The sequence below is a fragment of the Trichechus manatus genome, unplaced genomic scaffold (assembly GCF_000243295.1).
Source record: "Trichechus manatus latirostris isolate Lorelei unplaced genomic scaffold, TriManLat1.0 scaffold00015, whole genome shotgun sequence".
Taxonomy (NCBI): Eukaryota; Metazoa; Chordata; class Mammalia; order Sirenia; family Trichechidae; genus Trichechus; species Trichechus manatus.
Genome location: NW_004443951.1, coordinates 1,437,696 through 1,463,768, shown reverse-complemented (window position 1 = coordinate 1,463,768; position 26,073 = coordinate 1,437,696). Strand labels below are relative to the sequence as shown.

The following is a 26,073-nucleotide window of genomic DNA, read 5'->3' as shown; positions in this document are numbered from 1 at the left end:
GCAAGCTTTTAACACCCTGGATGCTACTCACTAAAGTAAGATATAGAACATTTTCTTTATAAACTGGGCTATGCCAGTTGAGCTAGATGTCCCCCAAGACCATGGTCCCCAGCTACAGGCAGAAGTTTTAAGAGTCAACATGTGTTGGTCTTTTCTCTTTTTCCTCTGCCATGAGACCAGAAATGTTCTAGATAGAGGCTAGACTATCAACCTAGGTCCTAGAGTAAAACCAAAGTAGAGGAGAGTGGCTTCGATGCATGTAGCATGAATAAGACACAAATCTCTGTAGTTGTAAACACTGAGATTTTGGGATTGCTTTGTTACTGCAGCATTACCTAACTTATTCCGACTGCATGTAAAATTAGATGTGTGTATTAACACAAAAGGGTCCTGGTGGCGCAGTGGTTAAGAGCTTCACTGCTAACCAAAAAATCATCAGTTTGAGTCCACGAGCTGCTCCTTGGAAACCCTATGGGACAGTTCTACTCTGTCCAGTAGGGTCACTATGAGTCACAATTGGGTTGTCTGTGCTCCCAAATTCGCTGCACATCATCTGTCTTTGTATTTAATATACTAAGTGGTAATTTTCTGTTTACTTATCTCTTCCCTGCACTGGACTATGGCCTCCCTGAGAGCACTGGCAGCGTTTATATTTATCACTCTACCCCCAGTGCTAAGGGGAGCCCCAGGCTTGCTAGAGAATGGCCCCAGTTCTATCTCTGCCGGGGGAGGTTCCAGAGCCACATCCTCTGGGGAAGGGCTGTGTCTTCAGAAAAGAACAATTTACGTTATTAAAAGAACAATTAACATTAGAATCTATTTATTTGTAAATAGAGCCTTGCTTTAAGTGGGATCTTTTCAAATAATTGTTTCTAAAAACTTACCAGAGGGAGAATCTAAGATCTGGAGTCTCCTGATCCAAAAATCCCTCAAAAGTCAAGACAAAGTATCAGGAATGATAATGATTAAAAGGGACCTTTGTGCACCTGGTTTGGAATTTTCCATTTTACAGACAGGAAGGCAAACACACTCCTGTACCCTCCTCCTGCCTGACACTGGCTGCCCTGACCTACACGTTTGCTCAGCTCCACCCAGTGCCTCCAGGCTGTGGACCCTCTGTCTATCTGCCACAGAGCTGGCTCTGGCTGTGCTGAGATGGGGCTGCCCTGGGCAGGGCTATGGCTGAAAAGGCTCTGGGTATTCTTGCAGGTGGCCCTGCATGTGGCCATGGGCAAAGTGCTACTGACACTGTTCCCTGGTAGAGTCAAGAAGAACATCCTGGCCCAAAACCCCAACTTTGCCTATGACATGTGGGGCTCGACCCTCTTCAGCATCCCGTACTTCTGGTTCATCCTGAAGGTCCATTGGCAGCGACTAGAAGACAAGACTGAGGAAGGGGGTCTGGCCCCAAACTGCCCCGTGGTCCACCTCTCAGGCCAAAGGTCCAACATTTGGGACTTCATGCAAGGTCAGGAGAGGGAAACAGGCTTGAGGGGTGCTTGGACTGGGGGTGATGGGAGGGGGGATGGTGAGTTGGAAAGTCCTGAATTATTCTTCTACTACTCCAGCTGCTCCTTCTCTGGCTTCTTGTCTTCTTCCCGTGTCCTGAAACTAAGAATTCACTTGGATTGCCTATTTTTGCACTTTTAGCCACACTGGTCTTTTGGTTCCTTGAACACGGCTCTTGTCTTGCAGTACATTCTACCTGGGATGCTCTTTGTCCATCTGTCTGCCTCGTTAACTCCTGTTCATCCTTCAGACTTCTGCTCAATGACACTTCCTGAGAGAAGTATCCCCCAACTCTCTCAGACTAGGTCACCCCCTCCTATATGCTTGATTCACATCCCAAGTTTTTCCTTATCACACCTGTCATGGTGTGTAATTATGTGTGGGTATTTGATTAAGGTCTGTCACCCTCACTAGCCTGCAAGGAGGGCAGAGACTGTCACTCTAACCCACTACTGTGTCCCCTGGGCCTGATGTCGTGTCTGGCATATGGTAAGTGCTCAGCAAATACTTGCTAAATTGACTTCTCTGTGTGTCCCTCTTTCTCTTTCTCCTTCCCTTCCTCCCTTCTTCCCTGTCTTTCTTTCTCTTTCTCCCCTGTATACAGACAATCCAATTCTATTTATTTGGGTTCTTAAAGACCTCTCCAATCAGTTCCTCTTTTTTGTCCTTACACCTCTCTGTGCCCTCTGTGCTCATCTGCTGCAGAGCTGGCTCTGGCTGCCCAGAGGTGGGGCTGATGGAGCTGCCCCTGCCAGGACTTCCTCCTCCTCCCCCCGACCTCTCTTCCAACCCAGCCTGTGAACAGCTGTCAGATCACTCTTCCAAAAGTACGTATCTAGTCAACCCGGGTCCCCAGCTCGACAACCTTCAGCTGTTCCCTCTGCATTCAGAACCAAGCCCAGGCTCAGTCTTGCATTTGAGGTCCTCTCTATCGGGCTCCCCCTCTCTTCCCAATTTCATCTCTAAGCTTCCCCCCACACTCATTTCCTCTAGACCAACTGAACCTCCTGTTGGGCCTTGTTCATTCCTAGTGCTTTCCCTTCTGCCTTTGCTGATGTCATTGACTTGTCTGAAACACCCCTCCCTCTCATCATCCCCCTCAATCTTCAGGGTCCAGCTCTCAGGCCTCTTCTAGAAAGCTGTCTCGGGTCCCTGTAGGCAGGCAAGCTCTCTTTCTCCCTTCTGAACTCATAGCTGAACCTCTCCTAGGACATCAGTTCTCCTAGTCAAGAATCTGACTACCTAAGTACAAGTCTTATCTTCCTGCTGAAAGGGAGCCTCATGACAGGGCTTGGTTCTTCTGATTCTTCTCTCAGTTCCTCAGCATGCTTCACCCAGGGCTTGGACGCAGCAAGTAGAGTAGACTCCCAAGGAATTAATGTAACCTAGTATTTTTCAAGGCATATTCTTTGGAACCCGAGTCCCACAAGCTATGGCTTACTACATAGAGCTCTCTGGTCAAAGAAATGTAGGAAGCCCTACATACTCTATCCTCCTCTTGGAGAGCCATCGTACGCATGACGTAGTACATAGTACATAAACATCAGCATTTAAAAGCTCCAGACTTTCTGGAGCCATAGAGGCTGCATAAACCCCTGAAATTATTGTCGTGAGATAACCCTTAAAACTTAAACCAAAAATATCCCCTGAAGTTTTATTAAAACCAAACAATAGTTTAGCTTAACTAGTAAAAAAATGTCTGCCTTGAGCATTAAGCTCTTCTAAGAACTGTCTATATGGAATCATATAGTTACAACAGGAATTCAAAAGATTAGATAGGAAACTTAGGGGGCAGTGAGTTTATGTTAATGGGGAAGAACAACTCAGAAAAGAAGGGTGAGAATGATTGCATAACTCAAAGAATGTAATCAGTGTCACCGAATTGTACATGAAGAAACGGTTGAATTGGTGTATGTTTTGCCGTGTATATTCTCAACAACAAAATGAATAAAATTTAGGAAAAAAAAAAAGAAAATCCTATGAAGCACAGTTCTACTCTGACACACATGGGGTCACCATGAAGTCTGGCTTGACTCAACAGCAACTGATTTACCATATGCCAAGCAATGTGACAGAACCAGGTCAATTTGCTGAAAGTCAATCACTTAATAATCAGTTCCCTGAAAGCCTCCTACCTTATGACCAATTCACAGAATTTACTTGCTTCTTTTAATTGTCCACTTTTAGTGGACCAGTTTACATTTTGAAGACTGTTCAATTTGTCTTTACTCCCAGCTGCTGCAGCTGAGACTGAAGAATAGAGATGGGGAGACTGAGAAGCAAAAAAAATCTCTATTTATAAAACAGTGTTGGCTTTCAGCACATTGACCCAGAGTCAATGAAATAAGAGGTACTGGCAATACAGAAGTAAATACAACTGGTCGCTGCCTTGGAAGGGACCCAGGGAGGGAGACAGTGGCAAGAGAAGGAAGCAGAGGGCCCTGGAGAATGGGATCCCTCTCAGCTGGGGCAGGGAAGGGAGGTGGCTAAGGGAGGGCTTCCTGGAGCAGAGCATTGTGAGCTGATTGTCTAGGACAGTGAAGCCTTGGAGTGGGTGAAGAAGAGGGGAGGGGGGAGCAGAGTGGAATAGGACAGAGGAGAGAAGCAGCAAGTGCAAAGATCCAAGATGTAGATGAGCATCTTTCAATTTGGCAGAAATAGGGGGTGGGAGGCAGGAAGGAGTGAAAGATGAGACTGAAGCCATCACTGGGGACCAGAGCTTGGAGGGCCTATATGTCTTACCAAAGACGGTAGACTTTATTCTGAGGGTGCTGGTTAATTCTGGAAAGGTTTTCAAGCAGGGAATTAATATGATCAGCTCTGTATTAGAAAGATATCCTGTCACTGCTTTGGAAGACACCAAACCACTACGAAGCTCAGTTGTATGCTTGGGTATAAACTCTGATCTCATTTTAGAGCCACAGACTGGGAGGTCTGGAAGATTCTTTATAGAGATCTAAAGCAACCCCTTTATTTTTCAGATGCAAAGACCCAGAGAGAGTAAATGACTTATCAGAGCCACACAGAGTTCTTAGTAGAGTCGGAACTAGAACTTGTCCTGCTGACTCTCAGCTAGTGCACTTTCTGTTGTTAGGTGCTGGGTGAGACAACAAAAGGCGCAGAAAAATTCCCCACCACCTCCCTCTGCATGTACACGCACACACACATTGTGTGCACACTCTCAGACGCAAATGTGGAGCAAAACACTGATTAAGTGGCATATTGTGGCAAAAGGCAAGCTCTGGCTGATTTATGAATAATTGAGACTTAATCTGAAATTGGCTTTATTTCAGACCCTGGTTAAAATCTTCTAAAATCTCTCCAAGTGTACTTATAAAGTGTAGTCTAGTGACTATAAGTGGGACTTCTCTGCTTAGGGAATTTGGTGTGGGGTTAACTTACTGGTCGGGGAGTCATGAGGGGTGAGTTCGAGTCCAGCTCTACTACAGAGCTGTTTTCCCATCCATACAAATGAGTTGGACTTGATGGTCCTTGCCTGATCCAACATTCTTGTGAAATGGTGTTCTCTGCACCACAACCTACGGACTCGGCAGGGTGCCAGCCCTCAGCAGAGTAAACCTCTTGCACCCATCCTTCCTCTCTCCACTACCAGGAAACCAGGGAACTAGGTTTAAACTCTGCCCTCAATACAGGTCACTGCTTCCAACTACACTATAAATAATTAAACAAATGGCTTTGTCTCCTCCAGGGTCCTAATCAGTGGTTGTTGATTTTTTTTTCCTCCAATTAAAAATAAAATTCCACACAGTTCATATTTAGAGCTGATCCTGACCCTAAGTCTTTTGGGTTCTTATCGGAAGAATGAGTCCCTGGGATCACTTGAGGCCAATGACTGGCCACCTGACTATGACTGGACCTTGAGCCTCCGTGATGGGGTCAGAGCAGCCCTGTCACATGGCTGAGGAATCATCACACAGCCAACCAACACAGCCCGAGGCCCACTCGGTGCCTCCTAGAACCTATGAAAAATTTTGTGAGCTAAGGAGAGCTTTGCATCTCCAGAGACACTGGCCTGCTTTCTCCTCATGTACTGAAAAATGAAGAATATGTAACCAGTTGTGTTTCTCCTTTTATTCGGCCACCAGGAAACTCGAAGTCAAATATATAGCTCAGTTATAACAAATGCACAGGACCTTAAAGCCTGTTTGTATTCCATTTTTCCCTCCTCTCCTATGCTTCCCATTGGGCCATAATGTTCTTTTATTTTTATTTTAATATTTTCTTACATGTGCAAGCTGCTTCAAATCCTTTGCAGAACAAGGTAGGGGGACAAGTAACCAAATAAACCACAAGCAAGTTAAGATGTCCTCTACTTCCCACCTGTCTTAGTTATATAGTGTTGCTATAACAGAAATACTACAAGTGGGCGGCTTTAACAAACAAAAATTTATTTTCTCACAGCTTAGAAGGCTAGAAGTCCGAATTCACAGTACCAGCTCTAAGAGAAGGCTTTCTCTCTCTGTCGGCTCTGGAGGAATGTTCTTGTCTCTTTTCAGCTTCTACTCCTCAGCAATTTTCATGTGGCATGGCATCTATCTTCCCCTATCTCTGCTTGCTTGCTTGCTCAATCTGCTATTTTATGTCTCAAAAGAGATTGACTTTAGACATACCCTACACTAATCCTGTCTCATTAACATAACAAAGAAAACCCATTCCCAAATGGGATTATAACCACAGGTATAGGAGTTAGGATTTACAACACGTATTTTTGGGGGACACAATTCAATCCATAACACCATCAGCAAGTCCTGTCAGTTCTACCCTTTCCCCTTCTCCACAGCCCACACACTAGTCCAAGCTCCCATTATCTCTCATGTGGAATTCTCCAACGCCCTCCTAACTGGTTTCTCCCTACTTCCATTCTCACTCCCAGTCCTTTCTCTATGGAGCAACCAGAGTGATCTTCAAGTGTAACTCTGATCATTACACAGCCAGGGTTCTGGCTTGCAAGCAACAGAAACTCACTCTAGTTTTCTTAGCCTCACACATATATATATATACACGAAGGAATGTATAGGAAAGACTTTGGGGACTTCTCAGAATCAAGAGCAACTGGACTCCTGGGTCTGGATGCTACTGTCCCTGTGATTGCTGTAGGAATCCATCACAATTGCAGGACTCCACCATCCCTTCCAGGGGTATTACCACTGGGCCGTGAATGAATTCAATGACTCCAGAATCAAAGACCTATATGGGAGGGTCCAATCAGCCCAGCCTTGATCACTGCCTGCGCCCTGACTGCTGGGGGGCAGAGAGAGGACTGGGACTGTCTTCCACAGAGCATGCTGGGCACACTCTTCCATCAATAGTACACAAAATAGGGAGTTCCAAGTAGGAAGGAGGGTTAAGAGCTGAGAAACCAAAATTGTAACAAATGTCCACTACCCTTGCTGTATATCTCCACAACTTCCTGTGTGCCTAGAATAAAATCCAGATTCTTTCCCAAGGTCTATGAGAGCCTGCCTGCTCTGGTCGATACCTACCTCTCCAATCACATGTTGCAGGATTTCCCCTGCCTTGCTCTGGCCACAGTGGTCTTGTGGGTCCTTGAACATCCCAAGCTCTGTCCCTCCTCAGGGCCTTTGTACATCGGGCCCCTCTGCTGGGAATCCCCTTCTCCTCCCTTTGCCCATGGCTGGCTCTTTCCTATCTTTCCTTTCTCAGGTTAGATGACACCTCCTCAGAGGCCTTCCCTGGCTCACCTGTCTAAAGTAGGTCATTCCTTTACAGTCTCTTTAGTAACACTCATCACAATTTGAAATTACATCATGCGTTTGTTTTTTGCCTGTCTCACTCAACAGACCTCACACTGCCTGCAGGCAGGAACCTGCTGGTCTTGTTCTCTGCTGAATCCTGTGTGTGGCAGAGAGCCTTGCACATTAGAAGTGCTAGTAAATGGTTGTAGATAGAACAAGAGTGAGCTCAATCCTAGGGATCTGAAGATTAGTGAGGAACAGGCCTTGCCCTCAAGGGGCAACGAGTCATCTGGAAGATGCAAATAACTTCAACAGGTCACATCACAATACAGGGACAGCTGTGTTCTAATGGATGTATAGTAAGGGCTCAGCAATGTCAGCTCTGGCCATAAGTGACCACTGGGTCCTAGGCCCCCCCAGAGGTGCCCCCAGTCTAGGCTAGGGGAGTTACAGAAGGCTCTCACCCAGGGCCAGCTTCATGGGCAACCAGTGAGTCACACAGGGTTCCATACTCAAAAGGGCCTCATGCTTGGGGCTTAATGTTCTGCAGTAGCTGTCTTGAAATTCTTAATAATTCCGTGTTTGAATTTGTGTTTTTTAAGTGAAGTCTGATGGGACAAAGGAGCATGCCCCAGGGACTCAGAGCCTCAGCTCATGCACAGCCCCAGCTTCCGAAGCCTCCCTGCCTCCCTGGGATGTGTTCTCTGCTACTGGCCCCTCCACCCCCTGGTGCCCCAGGCCCCATCCAGCCCCCTTCTTCCTGCCCCCATCCAGTGATCACTGCCACCTTCTGGCCTCAGAGAGGGCCTGGACACTGGCACGGGGAAGGCTGGGTCAGGTGCAGTCACACCGCAGCATCTCAGAGCAGGGTATGGAGGTGGCTGTGCCATCTCAGGCTGACAGCACCATGGGTGCATTTGGCAGGTGATGGGAAGGGGACAGGACTTGGCAGGGAGAAACCTCTTGCCCATCATCTAGCATGTCACTGAACAGAGGCTGCAATGCCCTGTAGGTTGGGCTGGTAGGCAGGTGGGAAGGGAAAATGCCTGGCTCAGCTCCCCTGTCCCTGGCGATGGCCTGGTGCATTGGTCCAGTGGCTAGAGGGAGGGGGAACTGGTAGCGAATGGCCACAGGAGTACTTGCACATACACGCCAAGTTGGGGGGCTCCCGGATCACTGTGAGGGTCTGCACTCACCCTGTGAGTGTCCCTGTGCCCAAGGGAACAGGACATTAAATAGCAACTAGAAAACACCATAACAGGTCAAGAGAAGAGAAGAAAAAGCTTTATATTTTAGTACCTTTAACGGTACATTTTCCCACTTTCTGAACAAGGGGTCTTGCACTTTCATTCTGTAATGGACCTCGGACCTCACAAATTATGTAGCTAGCCCTGCTCCCACTCCTTTTTGTGCAGCCCCTTGCTTCACTGTCTCCCCCATTTCACAGCTCAAGTTGGAGATGATAGCTATTAACAACAATGTACATTAATTGAGCACCTACTACGGGGCCAGGCACCGTTTTAAGCCCTTATCTGCATTGGCTTATTTAATCTTCATAACAATCCTATAAGGTAAGTACTACTGTTATGTCCCCCTGCAGATGAGGAAACTGAGGCACTTTGAATGAAAAGAAATGAATTGAGAGTCCACAAGCCACAGTGTTAATTTTAACTCTGCCGCTGACCTGCTGTACCACCTGGAGCAAGTCTATAAATCTCAGTTTCTTCGTAAAAGGGGAAAAGAAATACCTACCTTGTAGTATTGCTAATCACATCACATGAGAGAATAGATGTGTATGTGCCTAATAAACTGCATAAAAGGGACTCCTCTTATCATTATTTTAATTATCACCCAATGGTCCGCTGAGACCTCCTAAGAAAATCTTCTTGTGTGGAGAGGAGAATCTGCTAAGTTATGTTCTCTAGGGTCCAGCCCCACACTGCACCCTGGATTCATCCTGGAGGGGAAACAAACAGAACAGAAATGAATGCAGGAGTGAAGAACATGCTTGCAAAAGAAATGCTGGGTGTAGATTCTTGGTTTATGATGGTTCCGTTTTCTGTTTTAGGCATCAGACCACTGGTGCTGAATTTTGGAAGCTGCACCTGACCTTCATTTCTTTCCAAGTTTGACCAGTTCAAGAGACTTATGGAAGACTTTAGCTCCATAGCAGATTTTCTCATCATTTACATTGAAGAAGCTCATGCAACAGGTACAGAAAGATTCCCTGCCTTGGCCTCTTCCCTCTTTTTTTCTCTCTCCTTCCCCTAACCCCATGCTAGGGTTGGGGGTGGAGAGAGGAAGAGGAGGTGAGAGAGAGATAGAACTGCTATTCATTGAGCACCTACCATCTCCCAGTCCCTGGGCTAGATTTACCTAGTTTACCTGAACTAGGTTTACCCACCACTTGCTAACTTCACAGCAGAAAACCTCGAGTGACAGGATCTAGCTGGGAGGGCAGAAATATTAGTTACAAAGAATTTAGACCTGAAACGTCACAAGTGAAATGACTGCTAAAAAGTTATTCGTGAAATACATTCGAACACTCTCCAAGCTCAAAGGGACATTATGGTTCATCTAGGTCAGTGGTTCTCAAGCTTTAGTGTGCAGCAGAATCACCTAGAAGTCTTGCTAAAACACAGATTGCTGGACTCTGGACTCCCAGAGTTTCTGATTTAGAAGATCTGGGATGGGGGCCAAGAATTTGCGTTTCTGACTCTTTGCCACGTCATGCTGATGCTGCTGGTCTGGGGACGACACTTTGAGAATCACTGTTCTAGGTAACTTTCACCTGGGGCACGAATCCTCTCTACAGCCCCTGACAGTTGGATGCGTATCTTCAGTGATCGTGAACTCAGTACTTCACAGGAAATCTTGCTCCTTTGCTGGACAGCTCTTGTATGCAAGAAAGTGCTTCTTTATGACAGGCAGATGTGTCCTTCCCTGAAACTTCTACACCTTGGTCTAAGTTCCTTAAATTCTACAAAATGGGCAGACACACCCCCATCTCTTTGATTCTCATGGGATCAAGCTCATGAGTTTGGCCCACGTTTCTAATCCAGAGATGGAAGAGGGCAAAAAGGCTAGTGGGTCATTTACTTACCTGTCTCCGCACAAGATAGGACAGATTCTGTCTGATTCAACTGTTACCGCAGCACTTGGCAGAGTCCCTGTCTGAGCACAAGGTCAGAGCTTAGTAAAAGCTGGGTGAGTGAATGAGTGTTTAGGCCAGTATTTAGCCCTACTGTCTTGTCCATGTGTTGTGTTAACCAGCTGCCATCAAGGCAATTCCAACTCAAAGCAACCCCATGTGTGTAGATGACAATTAATTATTAGCAAAGTTGGTCCACTAGTGATTTCTCCAGTGTGGTCCCCAGATACTTAATGTCAGAATCAGCTGGGTTACTTGTTAAAAATGCACCTTCCAGGGCCCCACCCCAAGCCCACTGCATCTTGTGTATAAGAAGAGTGCTAAGGAAGTTATACAAGGAGCCCTGGTGGTGCAGTGGTTAAGTGGTTGGCTCCTAACTGAAAGGTCGGTGGTTAAACCTACCAGTTGCTCTGTGGGAGAAAGATGTGGCAGTCTGCTCCTGTAAATATATACAGCCTTAGAAACCCTATGGGGCAGTTCTATCCTGTCTTACAGGGTTACTATGAGTCGGAATCAACTCAATAGCAATTGGTATGGGTAAGCAAGTTATGCAGGTCCCAAGGCAGTGCGAACAGTTTGCACTTTGACTGCTAATCTAAAGGCTGGTGGTTTGAACCTACCCAATGTACCGTGAAAGAAAAGGCCTGGCAATCTGCTTCCATTAAGATTACCACCAAGAGAATCCTAAGGAGCAGTTCTACTCTGTAAAACATGGGGTCACCATAAGTCGAAATTGACTCCAAGGCAACTAACAACAACAACAAAGAAGTTACAGTTTTAATAAGAAACTCACATGATTTATGTGTACCCAAAGGTTTGAGAATTGCTTTCCATGTAATACTGTGTTTATTTAACTGGGAGTTTCTGTCCTCATTAAGACTTAGGGGCAATTTAAAATATTGCCTAGGGTAATGGGTACATGAAGATTCATTATACTACTCTCTCTACTTTTATGTATATTTAAAAATTTCCATCATAAAAGTTAAATAAATAAAAACAGCCCATGGAACAGGAGGGCAAAGAGAAGCACAATATATCTTTTGGTTTAATATCCCTTTATGAGAGCAGCAGCCATCAGTTAAATAAAGAGAACTTCAGCACTGACAAAGGTACCCGTGGTCTCTGTGGCTGAGAAGAGAAAATGCCTTGATGTCACCACGGCTGTCAGCTGCAGTCCAGCCAAAGGTGATTTAACTGTCCTAGGGCAGCACTTCTCAGAGTACCTGGGGATCTGATTAAAATGCAGATTCTGGCTCAGTTGGTCTAGGGTGGTGCCCGAGATTCTGCATTTCTAACAAGCTCCCCAAAGTGATCCTGAGGCTGCTAGTCCACTGAGCACACTTTGAGTAACAAGGTCGTGGAGAATCCAACTTTAATCTCCCTTAAAAGAAGAGGTTGCAAACTGCAACAAGCTGGATCAGATGGCCACAGGAATTGTTTCCTGGGCCTGATAACCTGTCTCTTTGACCTATTTCTTCTGGAAACAGACTGGCAGAGTTAATCCTTTCCAGAACCCACAGCTGTCCACATCAAGCTATAAGGAAAAGCTCCCTGTCCCCATCCTGACACTGACTGGTTTCTTGCCTCTGTACCTCTCTGAACTCCTAGTTCAGAGAGTTCTTCCTCCTCTCCATCACCTTCCCCAGGATACTTGTTTCTGTCAATCACACGAAGGGTATGGTTGGAACGCCAGAATTAAAACGCAGAGAGCCACAGTCCACCGATCCTAGGGGCTCTGGAGTCTGTGGCACAAAGCAGCTGGCTGTCCTGTCTCCCACACACCACATGCTTGTCCAAGTAAAATGAAGGGAAGCATGAGGCTTGGTGGGGAGAATGCAGATTTTGGAGTTTCAGACCTGAGTTTGAGTCCTAGCTCCATCACATGCTGGCAAGTTACGTTCCAAGCCCGTTTGTACACCAATAAGATGGGCATGACAACACCTGCCTCGCAGAATCACTCATTCAACAATATTTAGCCAGCACCTGCTATGTGCCCACCTCTGTGCTGGGTGAGGCATATACCATAGAGATGAAGATACAGGGGGTTCTTGCCTCTATGGCACTGACAGTTAAGTTGGGGAGGCAAGTCCCTGCTCCTCTCTAGGTCTCCATGTTCTCCGCTGCAAAATGGGCATGAGAATCCCTGCTTGGCCTGCCATAGGAAGCCGCTGTGAAGCTCCAATGAGCTAATGGGTAGGTGAGGCTGCCTAAACATGATACAAACACAAGCAACTGGTGGTGTCATCAATAAAGCTTTGGTGTCTTGGATAGGTAATAAATACTTTAAGCTATAACCAGGCATTTTTATATAAGGGTGAATTTCTGCTGAGAGCTGTTTTACTTGGGGGAGGGGTACTGAGCAAGTGGACCTTGAAGCACTATGGAAGTGGAGCCGAGTCTACTGCCAGACTTAAGCCACTTGTTTCTGTCAATCAGTTAACCCAAGGAAGGTAACTATTACTGTGAACACAGGCCACGTGGTTTCTGAAGGAACCCATGACCACATTATCTGGGTTCCAGGTTCCCCTGGAGAAGTGCAAGACCAGCAGCAGTTTACGGTTAGTTTTCAACGTGTCGGTCCATTAGCTAATGAGTACTATCTACTGCAAGTGGCACCTTGGCAATAAGGTCAATTGAAAATGCCCTTCCACTTAAAGTTAAAAAAAAAAAACACAAATCAAACCCATTGCCACTGAATCGATTCCAACTCATAGCGACCGTATAGGACAGAGTAGAACTACACCATAGGGTTTCCAACCAGTGCCTGGTGAATTCGATCTGCCGACCTTTTGGTTAGCAGCCAACCTTTTGGTTAGTAGCTGTGCTCTTAACCACTGCACCACCAGGGCTCCTCTTAAAGTTAAGCACCCCTAAATAGTTTGGTTTTAAGGGAACCACCTACAAGAGCAGACTAGAAGAAAACCTAGGGTCCAGAATAAAAAACTGGGTTCTTTCCCACATGTTTGTAATTTGAGGGCAGTCAGGCAAAATAAACAAATATGTTTTTGAGAAGCTCCTGTGTGCCAGGCAGAGTGCTGGGAATTCCACACAAGTTATATCATTTAAACCTCACAGCTATTTTACGACAGAGGTTTCATTACTCCCATTTATTAGATGAGAAAACCGAGGCTTAAAGAGCTTGCTCAATATCATATGGTTGAAGGAGATTAGGAAAGGCCTCCTGCAGGAGATGGTGTTAGAGCAGTGGTTCTCATCTAGTGGGGATTTTGCCCCCCAGAGGACATTTAACAATGTCTGGGGGCATTTTTGGTTGGCATGAATTGGGGGGGTGTGAGCTACTGGCATCTAGCAGGTAGAGGCCAGAGGTTTTACTCAACATCCTAAAATGCACAGGACAGCTCCGTACAACAAAGAATCATCCAGCCCCAAATGTTAATAGTGCCACGGCTGAGAAACCCTGTTTTAGTGTTGAGCCTCTGAAGGACAGGTAGGATTCCAAAAGTAGAAGAGATGGTAAGGAGGAAGAGTAGAGGGATCATCATGACAAAGGCAGACAAAGTGTCAGCCTCATTTGAGGGGGAATCTACTTTGGCTGGATGAGGAAGGGCCAGCAGACCTGACTGCAAACAGACTGAGAGAAATGATGAGGATCATTAAACGCAAGGGCTTTGTCTTATAACTGGCTTTTAAGCAGAGAAAAAAATATGATCAGATTTCATGTTAGAAATCATACTCAGAGTTTTGTGAATGATGGGTGGGAAGCAGGGGCAGACTAACCAGTAAGCACCATACGCACTGACTTACAGTAAGCTAGGTACACACAGCCTTCACTGTGTTTACTTACTAATCTGCAGCGCACAATTTCACATGGGTTTCACTACAGACGAGTAAATAAGCGCAATTAAGCCTGTGTGTACCTTGCTTACTGTGCAATCTGTTGCTGGCACTGGGAAGGCAATGAGACTAGGAGGCAGAAAGACTGCTCAGGAAGGGATGACATTAAGGGTCATTGCCAAGCTAGCTGTACTTGGTTATAAGCTCACCCTGAGAGACTTATTATGCATGAGCCTGTTAGTAAAGCTAACACATCATCTGCAGTAGCGCAAGTTGTAGTATACAAACCAAGGGAAGAAACAGCCTCACTCTGCTCACACTACAGGTAGAGACAGAAGTTGTGTTGGACCAAGGTGGAAATGAGAGACAGACTGGGAGTGGACAGGGCCAAGGAATCCCAATTATTTCACTCGGCTGCAGCAAGGAGCTGGAAGGGGTGGCCGGAGATGAGGCTAGAGAGATAGGTAGAGGTCAGGTCACTGAGAACCTTGTGGCCACACTGAGGAGCTTGAGACTTATCCTGAGGGTGACAGGGAGTCAGAGAAAATGGTAAGCAGGAGAGTTATGCCAGATTTGCATTTTGGAAAGTCATTGTGGACAGTAATTGGGAGAGGGAATTGTCTAGACTCTAGAGCAGTCTCAAACTTCAGGGTGCATCAAAATCATCTGGAGGGCTGTTAAAACACAGATTGCTGGGCCCCATCCCCAAAAGGTCTAGGGTGGTGCTTGAGAACTTGTTAACAAGGTGACGCTGATGCTGCTGGCCCTGGTACCACATGCTTTGAAAACCACTGCTCTAGGACCTTGCCTTTCAAAAGTGTGGTCCAGGCCCAGCAGCCTTGGCATCTCAGCAGCTAATTAGTCTCTCAATGCCACCCTAGGAAGACTGAATCAAAATCTTACTTTGACAACGTCCCTGAGTGATTCATAAACCCGACCCATTGCCATCAAATCAATTCCAACTCATAGCGGCCCTATAGGACAGAGTTGAACGGCCCCATAGTTTCCAAGGAGTGTTTGGTGGATTCGAACTGCCCACCTTTTGGTTAGCAGCCAGAGGTCTTAACCACTACGCCACCAGCGTTTCTGATTGATTCATATGCACATTAAAGATTGAGAAGTACTGGTCTATTGTTCTATCTCACATTGAACAGCCAAGGCCTGGGCTTCAGTTCTGGATCAATCATTAAGGCCTTGTGTGACCTCAGCCATTTACTCATAATAGGAAGCTAGGCCAGTCATGGCCAATGGCTCCTCTAACTAGAACCCTCAGTTAAAGGTGGGGGTATTTAGTCCACAGGAAGCATGTGCCATCTCTGTGGGCCTGCTGTCACGCCTTTCTCTTGCAGATGGCTGGGCTTTTAAAAACAACGTGGCCATCAGGAATCACCGGAACCTCCAGGACCGCCTGCAGGCAGCTCGCCTGCTTCTGGACAGAAGCCCCCAGTGCCCCGTGGTGGTGGACACGATGCAGAACGTGAGCAGCCAGCTCTACGCGGCACTGCCAGAGAGGCTCTACGTGCTCCAGGAGGGCAAGATCCTTTACAAGGTGGTGACCTGGGAGCAGGAGGCCCAGGGAGGGCAAGGGGGCCTGGGGAGGGTAAAAGGGGCCCAGGGAAGGGAAAGGCGCCTGGGGAGGGCAGAAGGGGCCCAGGGAGGGCAAGGGCAAAGAGTGAATTTTACATTAGGCAGACCTGGATTCAAATCCCTACCTGGTTACTTACCAGCCATGTGACCACGGGCAAGTCCCTTCTCCTCTTGGAGCTTCAGTTTTCTCATTTGCAAAATGGGGGTGTTGATCCTCACCTCACAGGGGATGAAATGATGTACAAGAAAGCCCCTGGCATTTGGATTAGAGCAGCATCCTCCTGGCTGCCTTCTGAACCCAGATGACTAGTTCAGCCCTGGTTTGGTTTTAAGCTGAGAGGTGGAGAATATTAGTTTCCATTTTATAAATGATGCCCAGAGAAGGCAAGTGACTTTCCCAAGGTCACACTGGCCAAGGCTCTGATTTCAATTCAAAATTCCCTGGATGGGATGGGGCAGGAGTTGGAGGATTTGAAGCTGCTAATCTGTGAGGAGCAGCCCTGGTGGCACAGTGGTGAAGTGCTAGGCTGCTTACAGAAAGGTCGGTGCTTGAACCCACCAGTCGCTCCACAGGAGAAAGATATGGCAGTCTACTTCTGTAAAGATAACAACAACAAAAAAAAAAACCAAACCTGTTGCGTCAATTCTGACTGGTGGATTTGAACTGCTGCCCATTTGGTTAGTAGCCTGAGCTCTCAACCACTGTGCCACCAGGGTTCCCCATAAAGATTACAGCCTTGGAAATCCTATGGGGCAGTTCTATTCTATCCCATAGGGTTGGTGTGAGTCAGAATCAACTCCATGGCACACAACAATAACAACAATCTCTGAAGCAGGCCAGAATCTGGAGGGGGGTGTTGTGTGCCGTCGAGTCAATCTGGACTCCTAGCGACCCTGTAGAACAGGGTAGAACTACCCCATATGGTTTCCAAGGCTCTCATCTTATGGGAACAGATTACCAGGTCTTTTCTCCCACAGAACCACTCCTGGGTTTGAATTCCCGACCTTTTGGTTAGCAGGCGAGCACTTAACCACTGCACTACCAGGTAGGAGGCTGGAAGAGAAGGAACTCAGCAGTTAGGAGCTGGGAATGCTGAAGCAGGGGACAAAGGTGGGAACTGAGCCCCGTCTTCCTTTCTGGTGATTGTTTCCCTCTCTAGCCTGGGCCTGGTGAGTGAGGTAAACACAGCTTCTGACCCCTGTGTACTCCTGGCCTCCCCTGAAAAGACAGAACCAGCTTTCATAGCTGCTGAAGGGATGTCAGGCCTCAGAGAACAGATGAAATCCGACCATATGGATGGGCCCCCAGCTCCTCTGCCCACAGGTCAAGCTGGCCCTATTGAAGCAGGTGAAACAAGCAACAGTTCGCAGATGAATGCCCAGGGTGCCAAGGGTCATAGTACAAGAATAATTCAGGGCCTTCTTCCTTTCCCTTCCCTGAGACAGGATTCTGCGATGGCATGATTGAGGCAAGCTGGGCACTGAGTCTCTACTCTGGGGTAGGCCGTGTGCTAAGTGCATGAATCAAAAATGACCCATGCCTAGCTTTAAGTGCTCACAGCTCCGGGATTAGGGAGACCCAGGTGAAGTGTTACGATGTCCCAAGTGCTATGAGAGTCCAGGGCAGGGGTCAGGAAACTTTTTCTGTAAAGAGCCGGATGGTAAATATTTTTGGCTTTGTGGGCCACATGGTCTCTGTCACAACTACTCAGTTCTGCCATGTAGCATGAAAGCAGTCACAGACAACATGTAAACGAATGGCCTGGATATCAGACTGTAAATCTGCTGACCCCTGGGTAAAGGCAGGCTTCTCAGAGGAGGTGACAATTGCTTGGGCCTTAAAGGACGATAAGGATTTGGATAAGTGGGCATGGTGAAAGAAAGTTATTACACATAAAGGAATAGAGCAGGAGAGGGGTACTGAGGCATATTAGGGCAGGGTATTAATGGAGAATTGGGGGAGTATTTGGGTTCCAGGGGGTCTCATTCTAGACCAAGGAGTTTGGCCTTCATCTTAGGGCAAAGGAGAGCAACTGAAGGACTTTGAGGAGAGCAGAGGCATGATCAGATCTGTAGTTTATAAAGATCACTGGCTGTTGGGTAAAGGTGAATAAAGGACTGGAAGGAACAGGGACTGAGGACTGGGGACATTTGGGAGGTATGGCAGCTGCCCAAGCAGGAGACAAAGAGGGCTGAACTAGGGCAGTAGGACTGAAGGGTGGAGGTCGTTCTGATGCAGAATGGGTAGAACTTGATGTGAGGGATGGAGAGGCAGAGAAAGTTACACCAGTCTGAAAGTCTGACTCTGGAAGAAAAGCTTATTTGTATAGATCCATTTCTCTTTTAGAAATGCTGGCACTTTACCCTTCTGGTTTTCCTCCTACTTCTCTGTCCACTCTTCCTATTCAGTGTTGGTGCCACCACACACACTCTCTGGGAAATCTCATGTACTCCATGGTTGCATCTGCCATTGTCTATGCCATGCTGACAACTCCCAGATAGAGATCACCCACAGGTATCTCTCAACTAAGCCCCAGACCCACATGTTCCTGCAAGCTGGAAATCTGGGAACACTGATTCATTTCTCTTGCAGGGTAAACCTGGCCCTTGGAACTACCATCCAGAGGAAGTGCGTGCTGTTCTGGAAAAGTTTAACAGTTAATCTGGACAATCCCCCAGTTTTACGTGACCTACAGGAGGAATCCTCAAGACTTGGCTCTCCCCACCCCAGCTGACTGGCACCTCTCGATCTGCGTTCCCAGCTAAATTACTAGCTCAGACTATTCTAGTTTAAGCAAACGGCTTTCAGCTAGGGGTGCAGGTCACAGCATTCAATCAGGACTGAGTTTGTTATAATCAGAAAATGAAATCAGCACTTGAGTTGTTCAGGCAAGGCAAAGAATGCACATCTCTACACTGCTCCACTGTGGAGACCATACTCATTGCATGATGTCTTAGAGTGAGAGCACAGTCATAGTGAATGGATATAATTCTGAGGTGTGTTCTGTCTATCCAGCCACTCTGATATCAACCAAGTGGTTAAATATGGCATTCTTTATATTAGGTAAATTCACTTTACCAAATTTGGCATTTATAGAATTGATAATTTAAGACACTAAACTGGTTTTTAGAACTAAGTATGGGAAAAATTCCAGTTGTTTGAGGAGTGATGAGGAACTGGAAGAGGAGGAAATCGGAATAGGAGGAGACAGTAGAGATGGTAATCCTTTCACTGCGGAAAGATTTAAACCAGCCAATGGTCGTGGTGGTGGGGGTGGGATTCCATGGTAATAAATCTCCAATTCTATCATGGAAGGAGAGGGTACAAACTTTACCATGCTTGAAAATATTTCATAGAAATCTGGCTCTCTTTACCCTGGGATCCTCCACTAGCCTCACTTATGAACAGATTGACTTAGAGGGAAGGACTGATTTCCTAAAAACATTATAACCTTGACCAAACCAGGCAACAGATGAAAATTGTCATTCATTTATGCAGTAGCTCATATTTAGAATTCTGTTTTCTCTGATTTCTTTGCAAGTCTCCTAATGGTCATTTGTGTTAGATTATACCAGACTAATGGATAACCATTGGCATTCATCTGTTTTAACTCTGCTTCTTTTCATATGTTTATGATGGCCACAGCCTAAAGTACACAACAGCTGTGACTTGATTTGAAAAAAATATTTTAAGATGCAGCAAGCTAATACAGAATGATTAAAATATATCAGACTATTTTGGAGGACTTTAGTGTGATCTTTACATCTTCTTTTCCAATCTGTCTCTGCCAATTCTATCTTTTATCATACATCCCTTTGTAATCTGATCAGCAAAAATAGGGCTCATTTTGTGGGAAGGACTCTCAGTCTCTACGTGTTACATGTCAAATGTGGTTTTGTCTGTGAAATCCCACTAGGAGGGAAATAATTTTCCACACTGGAATCAAACTACCACTGCAACATGCTACATAGAAAAGAATGGACTTGGGGGACAATTTTCCAACATAAAGAACATATTCTCTGAGAGGCGGGGCCAAGATGGCGGAGTAGTCAGACCCCGTCTGTGGTGTCCCTTACAACAAAGACCCGAAAGAACAAGTAAATCGATTATATATAACAATCTAGGAGTCCTGAATATCAAAGGCAAAGTTGAGGAATCAGACTGAGCAGCAGGGGGAGGGACAGACGGTTCAGAAGCAATGAAGAGTTGCCAGACCTGACCTGGCTGGCGTGCATGGTGAGGCAAGCAGTGGCGCTCGGGACATGTTTTCCACAGTGGAAGAGACCAAGTGGGAGAGAGTCTGCTCGAGCCTCTAGAACCAGTGACAAGTAGGGCTTAATCAGCAAAAGGTAAGTACATGCATCTAACCTACTGCACGGATCAAAAAAACACCCTCTTTGGGAAGTCAGCACCACTGGACTAAGCCAAAAGATAAGAAGTTTCCTGAATACCACCAAACACTTTGAGGGACAGTGTAGCAGGTGCAGGGGTCTGGGGATCAGGGTTTCAGGGGACATCTAGGTCAACTGGCATAGCAAAGTTTATTAAGAAAATGTTCTGCATCTCACTTTGGTGAGCAGTGTCTGGGGTCTTAAAAGCTAGTGAGTGGACACCTAAGATGCATCAATTGGTCTCAACCCAGCTGAAGCAAAGAAGAATGAAGAACACCTAAAATACAAGGAAAATATTAGCCAAAGAGACAAAAGGGGTCACAAAAACCAGAGACTCCATCAGTCTGAGACAAGAAGAACTAGATGGTGCCTGGCTACCACCAATGACCGCCCTGACAGAGAACACAACAGAGAGTCCCTGACCATGCAGGAGAAAAGGAGGGTGTAGAACTCAAATTCTAGTAAAAAGACCAGACTTAATGGTCTGACTGAGACTAGAGGAAACCCAAAAGACATGGCCCCCAAACTCTCTGTTAACCCAGAACTAAAACCATTCCCAAAGCCAACTCTTTAGACAAAGAATAGACTGGACTATAACACAAAACGATACTCGTTAAGAGTGTGCTTCTTAGTTCGAGCAGATACATGAGACTAAAGGGGCAGCTCTTGTCCAGAGGCAATATGAGAAGACAGAAAGGGATAGGAGCAGGTTGAATGGAGATGGGAAATCAGGGGTGGAAAAGAGGAATGTGTGGTCACATTATAGGGAGAGCAACTAGGGTCACATAACAATGTGTGTATATATTTTTGTATAAGAAAATAACTTGAGATGTAAACTTTTACCTAAAGCACTATAAAATAAAATTTTCTAAACAACCTCTTTGGGAAGAACCTCTCTCCCATTTACCTGCACCCTCCCCACTCTGTACCAGGTCCCAGTTGGGCTTCAGTGATTGCTGCGCCTCCTGCATCAGAAGTAGGACCTGTCGCACACCCTGAGCCATTCTCCTGGCTTTGGAGAGAGAGCAAATCAACAACAGGAAAAAATAATCTGTCAGCTCCCCTAAGCCGGGAACTCAGGGAAGGCACAGCCACTTTGCCTAGGCACAGGCATAAGGGGTTCATGGACTTTGAATGCCTTTCACCCATGCATAGACCTGTGTGGGCCCATTTCAACAGTGTAAGCCCTCATTAGCACAGTACAACAGGGTATATATCTGAAGCCTATTTTCAACTATATCACCTATGAGGGGGAGTGGCAGATTCGTGACATTTGACACCGCTCTACCCATTTAGCAGGGTCCTCACCCATCCACATCAGGGTCCTGAGGACTGGTGGCTCCACCCATGGCACCTAGCCACCTGCAACAGGGGTCCAAGAATAAGTGGTGCCTCCCAGTCCTTACAGTTAACAGCATTGGGTGTCCATAGTTCAGCTGCAAAACTCACCCACTAACGTGCTCTAGGGAACAGGTACGCACTTTCCTCCCAGACACTCAGGAACAGCCGTCAGCCTCCTGCCTTGCTCAGTGCATGACCCTCTACTGCAGCCAGATACCTGTGCCTACTCCAATCACCCTTGCCTGTCTAGGACTGTAGGTGGAAGCCAGCACAACACATTGGTGACTGACTAGATGGACACCTGAGCTGAATCCATACAACAAAAGTAAACAGACTCCTGGGCTCACTTACCTAGTAACAGCTCTAACCACCTGGTGACAGGATGTGAGAGCTTCAAAAATGCCAATAATCAAAGTATCACACACAAGCAGCCTATTTCGGCATATCAAAACAAAACAAAACAAGAAGCTAGGACACAGTAAGTAAATATAAAATAAATAAATATAATAACTTATTGTCTCGGAGACAACAGTCAATATCAAATCACATAAACAGGCAGACCATGATGGCTTCAGCAAGGGCCCAAAACAAAGAATCAAGAAATCTTCTGGAAGAAAAGAACTTCTTGGAATTATCGGAGGTAGAATTCAAAAGATTAATACACAGAGCTCTTCAAGAGATCAGGAAGGAGATCATGCAAAATGCAGAACAATCCAAGGAACATACAGACAAAGCAACAGAGGAACTTAGGAAGGTTATACAAGACCGTAAGGACAAATTGAACAGGCTTCAACAACCTACAGAGAGACAGCAATCAGAAATCAAGAAGATTAACAAAAAAATTTCAGAATTAGACAACTCAGTAGAAAGTCATAGGAGCAGAATTGAGGCAGGGGAAGTCAATTGGTGAGACTGAAGATAAAGCACTTGACACCAACTTATTTGAGGAAAAATCTGATAAAAGAATTTAAAAAAATGAAGAAACCCTAAGAATTATGTGGGACTCTATCAAGAGGAATAATCTATGAATGATTGGAGTACCAGAACGGGGTGGATAACAGAAAATACAGAGAGAATTGTTGAAGATATGTTACCAGAAAACTTCCTTGATATCATGAAAGATAAGAAGATACCTATCCAAGAAGCTAATTGAACCCCACACAAGATAAATCCCTAAACAATGTCACCAAGACATATTATAACCAAACTTGCCAAAACCAAAGATAAAGAGAGAATTTTAAGAGCAGCTAGGGAAAAAGGAAAAGTCATCTACAAAGGAGAGTTAATAAGACTAAGCTTGGATTACTCAGCAGAAACCACGCAGGCGAGAAGGCAATGGGATGACATACATAAAGCCTTGAAGTAAAAAAATTGCCAGCCAAGAATTATATACCCACCAAAACTGTCTCTCAAATATGATAGCAAAATTAGAGTATTTCCAGATAAACAGTTTAGGGAATTTGTAAAAACCAAACCAAAATTACAAGAAATACTAAACGGAGTTCTCCCATTAGAAAATCAATAACATCAGATAACAACCCAAGACTAGAACACAGGACAGAGCAACCAGATATCAACCCAGACAGGGAAGTCACAAAAATAAATCCAAGCTAAAATACTGAAAATAGGAAAACAGCCACATCAGTATGTAAAAGATGACAACATTAAAACAAAAAAGAGGGACTAAATAATGTAGTCATAGATCTTTCATATGGAGAGGAAGTCAAGGGGATATAAAGAAATAAAAGACTGCTATAAATGTAGAAAAACAGATGTAAATATTAAGGTAACGACAAAGGAAACTAGCAATCCCACACATCAAAATAAAAAACAAGAAAAACATAAAGACTCAGCAAATACAAAATCAACAACAATGAAAAAGGATGAAAAGAAAATATATAAAGAAAAATGACTCAGCACAGAAAATTAACCGGAACAAAGAAACTGTCAACAACAACAAAAATATATCAAAATGACAGCACTAAACTCATATCTATCAATAATTACACTGAATGTAAATGGACTCAATGTACCCATAAAGAGACAGACAGTGGCAGAATGGATAAAAAAACATGATCCATCTATATGCTGCCTACAAGAGACACGTTTTAGACTTAAAGACACAAATAAACTAAAACTCAAAGGATGGAAAAAAATACATCAAGCAGACAACACTCAAAAAAGAGCAGGAGTAGCAATATGAACCTCTGACAAAATAAACTTTAAAGCAAAATCCACCACAAAGGATACAGAAGGACACTCTACAATGATTAAAGGGTCAATACACCAGGAGGACGTAACCATAATAAACATTTAGATGAAGGACAGAACATCCAGAAAGAAGCTCAATAAAGACACAGAAGAGCTAAATGCCACAATCAACCAACCTGACCTCACAGACATATACAGAACACTCCACCCAACAGGAGCCAAGTATACTTTCTTTTCCAATGCACATGGAACATTCTCCAGAATAGACCACATATTAGGCCACAAAGCAAGCCTTAACAGAATCAAAAGCACTGAAATATTACAAAGCATTTTTTCTGAATATAAAGCCATAAAAGTAGAAATCAATAATAGAAAAAGCAAGGAAAAAACCTCAAACACGTGGAAAATGAACAACAGCTTGCTTAAAAACTACTGGGTTATAGAAGAAATTAAGGACAGAATAAAGAAATTCACAGAATCAAATGAGAATGAAAACACATTCTACCAAAACCTTTGTGACACAGCAAAAGCAGTGCTCAGAGGTCAATTTATAGCAACAAATGCACACATCCAAAAAGAAGAAAGGGCCAAAGTCAAAACACTAACCCTACAACTCAAACAAATAGAAAGAGAGCAGTGAAGGAAGTCCTCGAGCACCAGAAGAAAAGAAACAATAAAAATTACAGCAGAATTAAATGAAATAGAAAATAGAAAAACAATTGAAAGAGTTAAGAAGACCAAAAGCTGGTTCTTTGAAAAGATCAACAGAATTGATAAACCACTGGCTAAACTGACTAAAGAAAAACAGGAGAGGATGCAAATAACCTGAATAAGAAATGAGATGGGCGATAGCACAACAGAGCCGATTGAAATTAAAAGAATCATACCAGAATACTATGAAAAATTGTACTCCAAAAAATTTGAAAACCTAGAGGAAATGGACTAATTTATAGAAACACACTACCTACCTAAACTAACACAAACAGAGGTAAAACAACTAAATAAACCTATAACAAAAGAAGAGATTTAAAAGATAATTTAAAAACTCCCAACAAAAAAAGCCCTGGCCCTGATGGCCTCACTGGATAATTCTACCAAACTTTCAGAGAAGAGATAACACCACTTCTACTAAAGGTATTCCAGGACATAGAAAAGGATGGAATACTCCTAAACTCATTCTATGAAGCCAGCATAACCCTGACACCAAAACCAGGTAAAGACACCACAAAAAAGAAAATTAAATACCAATATACCTCATGAACATAGACACAAAAATCCTCAACAAAATTCTAGCCAATAGAATTCAACAACATATCAAAAAAATAAATCACCATGACCAAGTCGGATTCATACTAGGTATGCAGGGATGGTTCAACATTAGAAAAACAATCAATGTAATCCATCACAAAAATAAAACAAAAGAACAACATGATCTTATCAATTGATGTAAAAAAGGCATTTGACAAAGTCCAACACCGATTCATGAATAAAAACTCTTGGCAAAATAGGAATAGAAGGGAAATTCCTCAACATAATAAAGGCCATTTATACAAAGCCAACATCCAACATCATCCTACATGGAGAGAGTCTGAAAGCATTCCTCTTGAGTACAGGAAGCAGACAAGGATGCCCTTTATCACCACTCTTATTCAACATTGTGCTGGAGGTCCTAGCCAGAGCAATTAGGCTAGAAAAAGAAATAAAAGGCATCCAAATTGATAAGGAAGAAGTAAAAGTAACCCTATTTTGCAGATGATATGATCTTACACACAGAAAATTCCAAAGAATCCACAAGAAAACTACTGGAACTAATAGAAGATTTCAGCAAAGTATCAGGATACAAGATAAACATACAAAAATCAGTTGGCAGACCATAACAACCATGGCCTCCACAAGACCGAGTCCAGTACAACTAGATGGTACCTGGCTATGACCACTGACTGCTCTGACAAGGATCACAATAGAGAGTCCCAGACAGAGCTGGAGAAAAACATAGAAACCAAATTTTTGAGAACTCTAACTCAAAAAAAGACCAGACTTACTGGCCTGACAGAGACTAGAGAAACCCTGAGAGTATGGCCCACAGACACCATTCTAGTTCAGTAATGAAGTCATGGAGGTTCACCTTTTAGCCAAAGATTAGACAGACCCATAGGACAAACGAGACTAAAGGGGCATGTTAGCCCAGAGGAAAGGACTAGAAAGCAGGAGGGGACAGGAAAACTGGTAATAGGGAACCCAAGGTGGAGAAGGGAGAGTACTGACATGTCATGGGGTTGTTAACCAATGTCATAAAAATGTACTAACTGTTTAATGAGAAGCTAGTTTGTTCTGTAAACCTTCATCTAAAGTACAAAAAAAAAAAAAAAA

At 44.7% G+C, this 26,073-nt stretch overlaps 2 protein-coding genes across 3 annotated transcripts in view; one reads left to right on the top strand and one right to left on the bottom strand.

The window, feature by feature from the left end:
* Nucleotides 1-26,073, bottom strand: part of LOC101353792 (protein YIPF1) — a 140,599-nt gene that overhangs the window by 58,244 nt on the left and 56,282 nt on the right. The window lies entirely within an intron of this gene.
* Nucleotides 726-18,976, top strand: DIO1 (iodothyronine deiodinase 1). Of its 2 annotated transcripts, XM_004371712.2 has the most exons (4): nt 726-1,468; nt 9,295-9,438; nt 15,522-15,721; nt 18,353-18,976. In XM_004371712.2, exons 1-4 carry the CDS (start codon nt 1,156-1,158, stop codon nt 18,419-18,421), a joined length of 726 nt encoding a protein of 241 aa, XP_004371769.2. In that variant the 5' UTR covers nt 726-1,155; the 3' UTR covers nt 18,422-18,976. The 2 variants fall into 2 exon arrangements, with proteins under 2 accessions (XP_004371769.2, XP_012409760.1); XM_012554306.2 differs by lacking the exon at nt 9,295-9,438.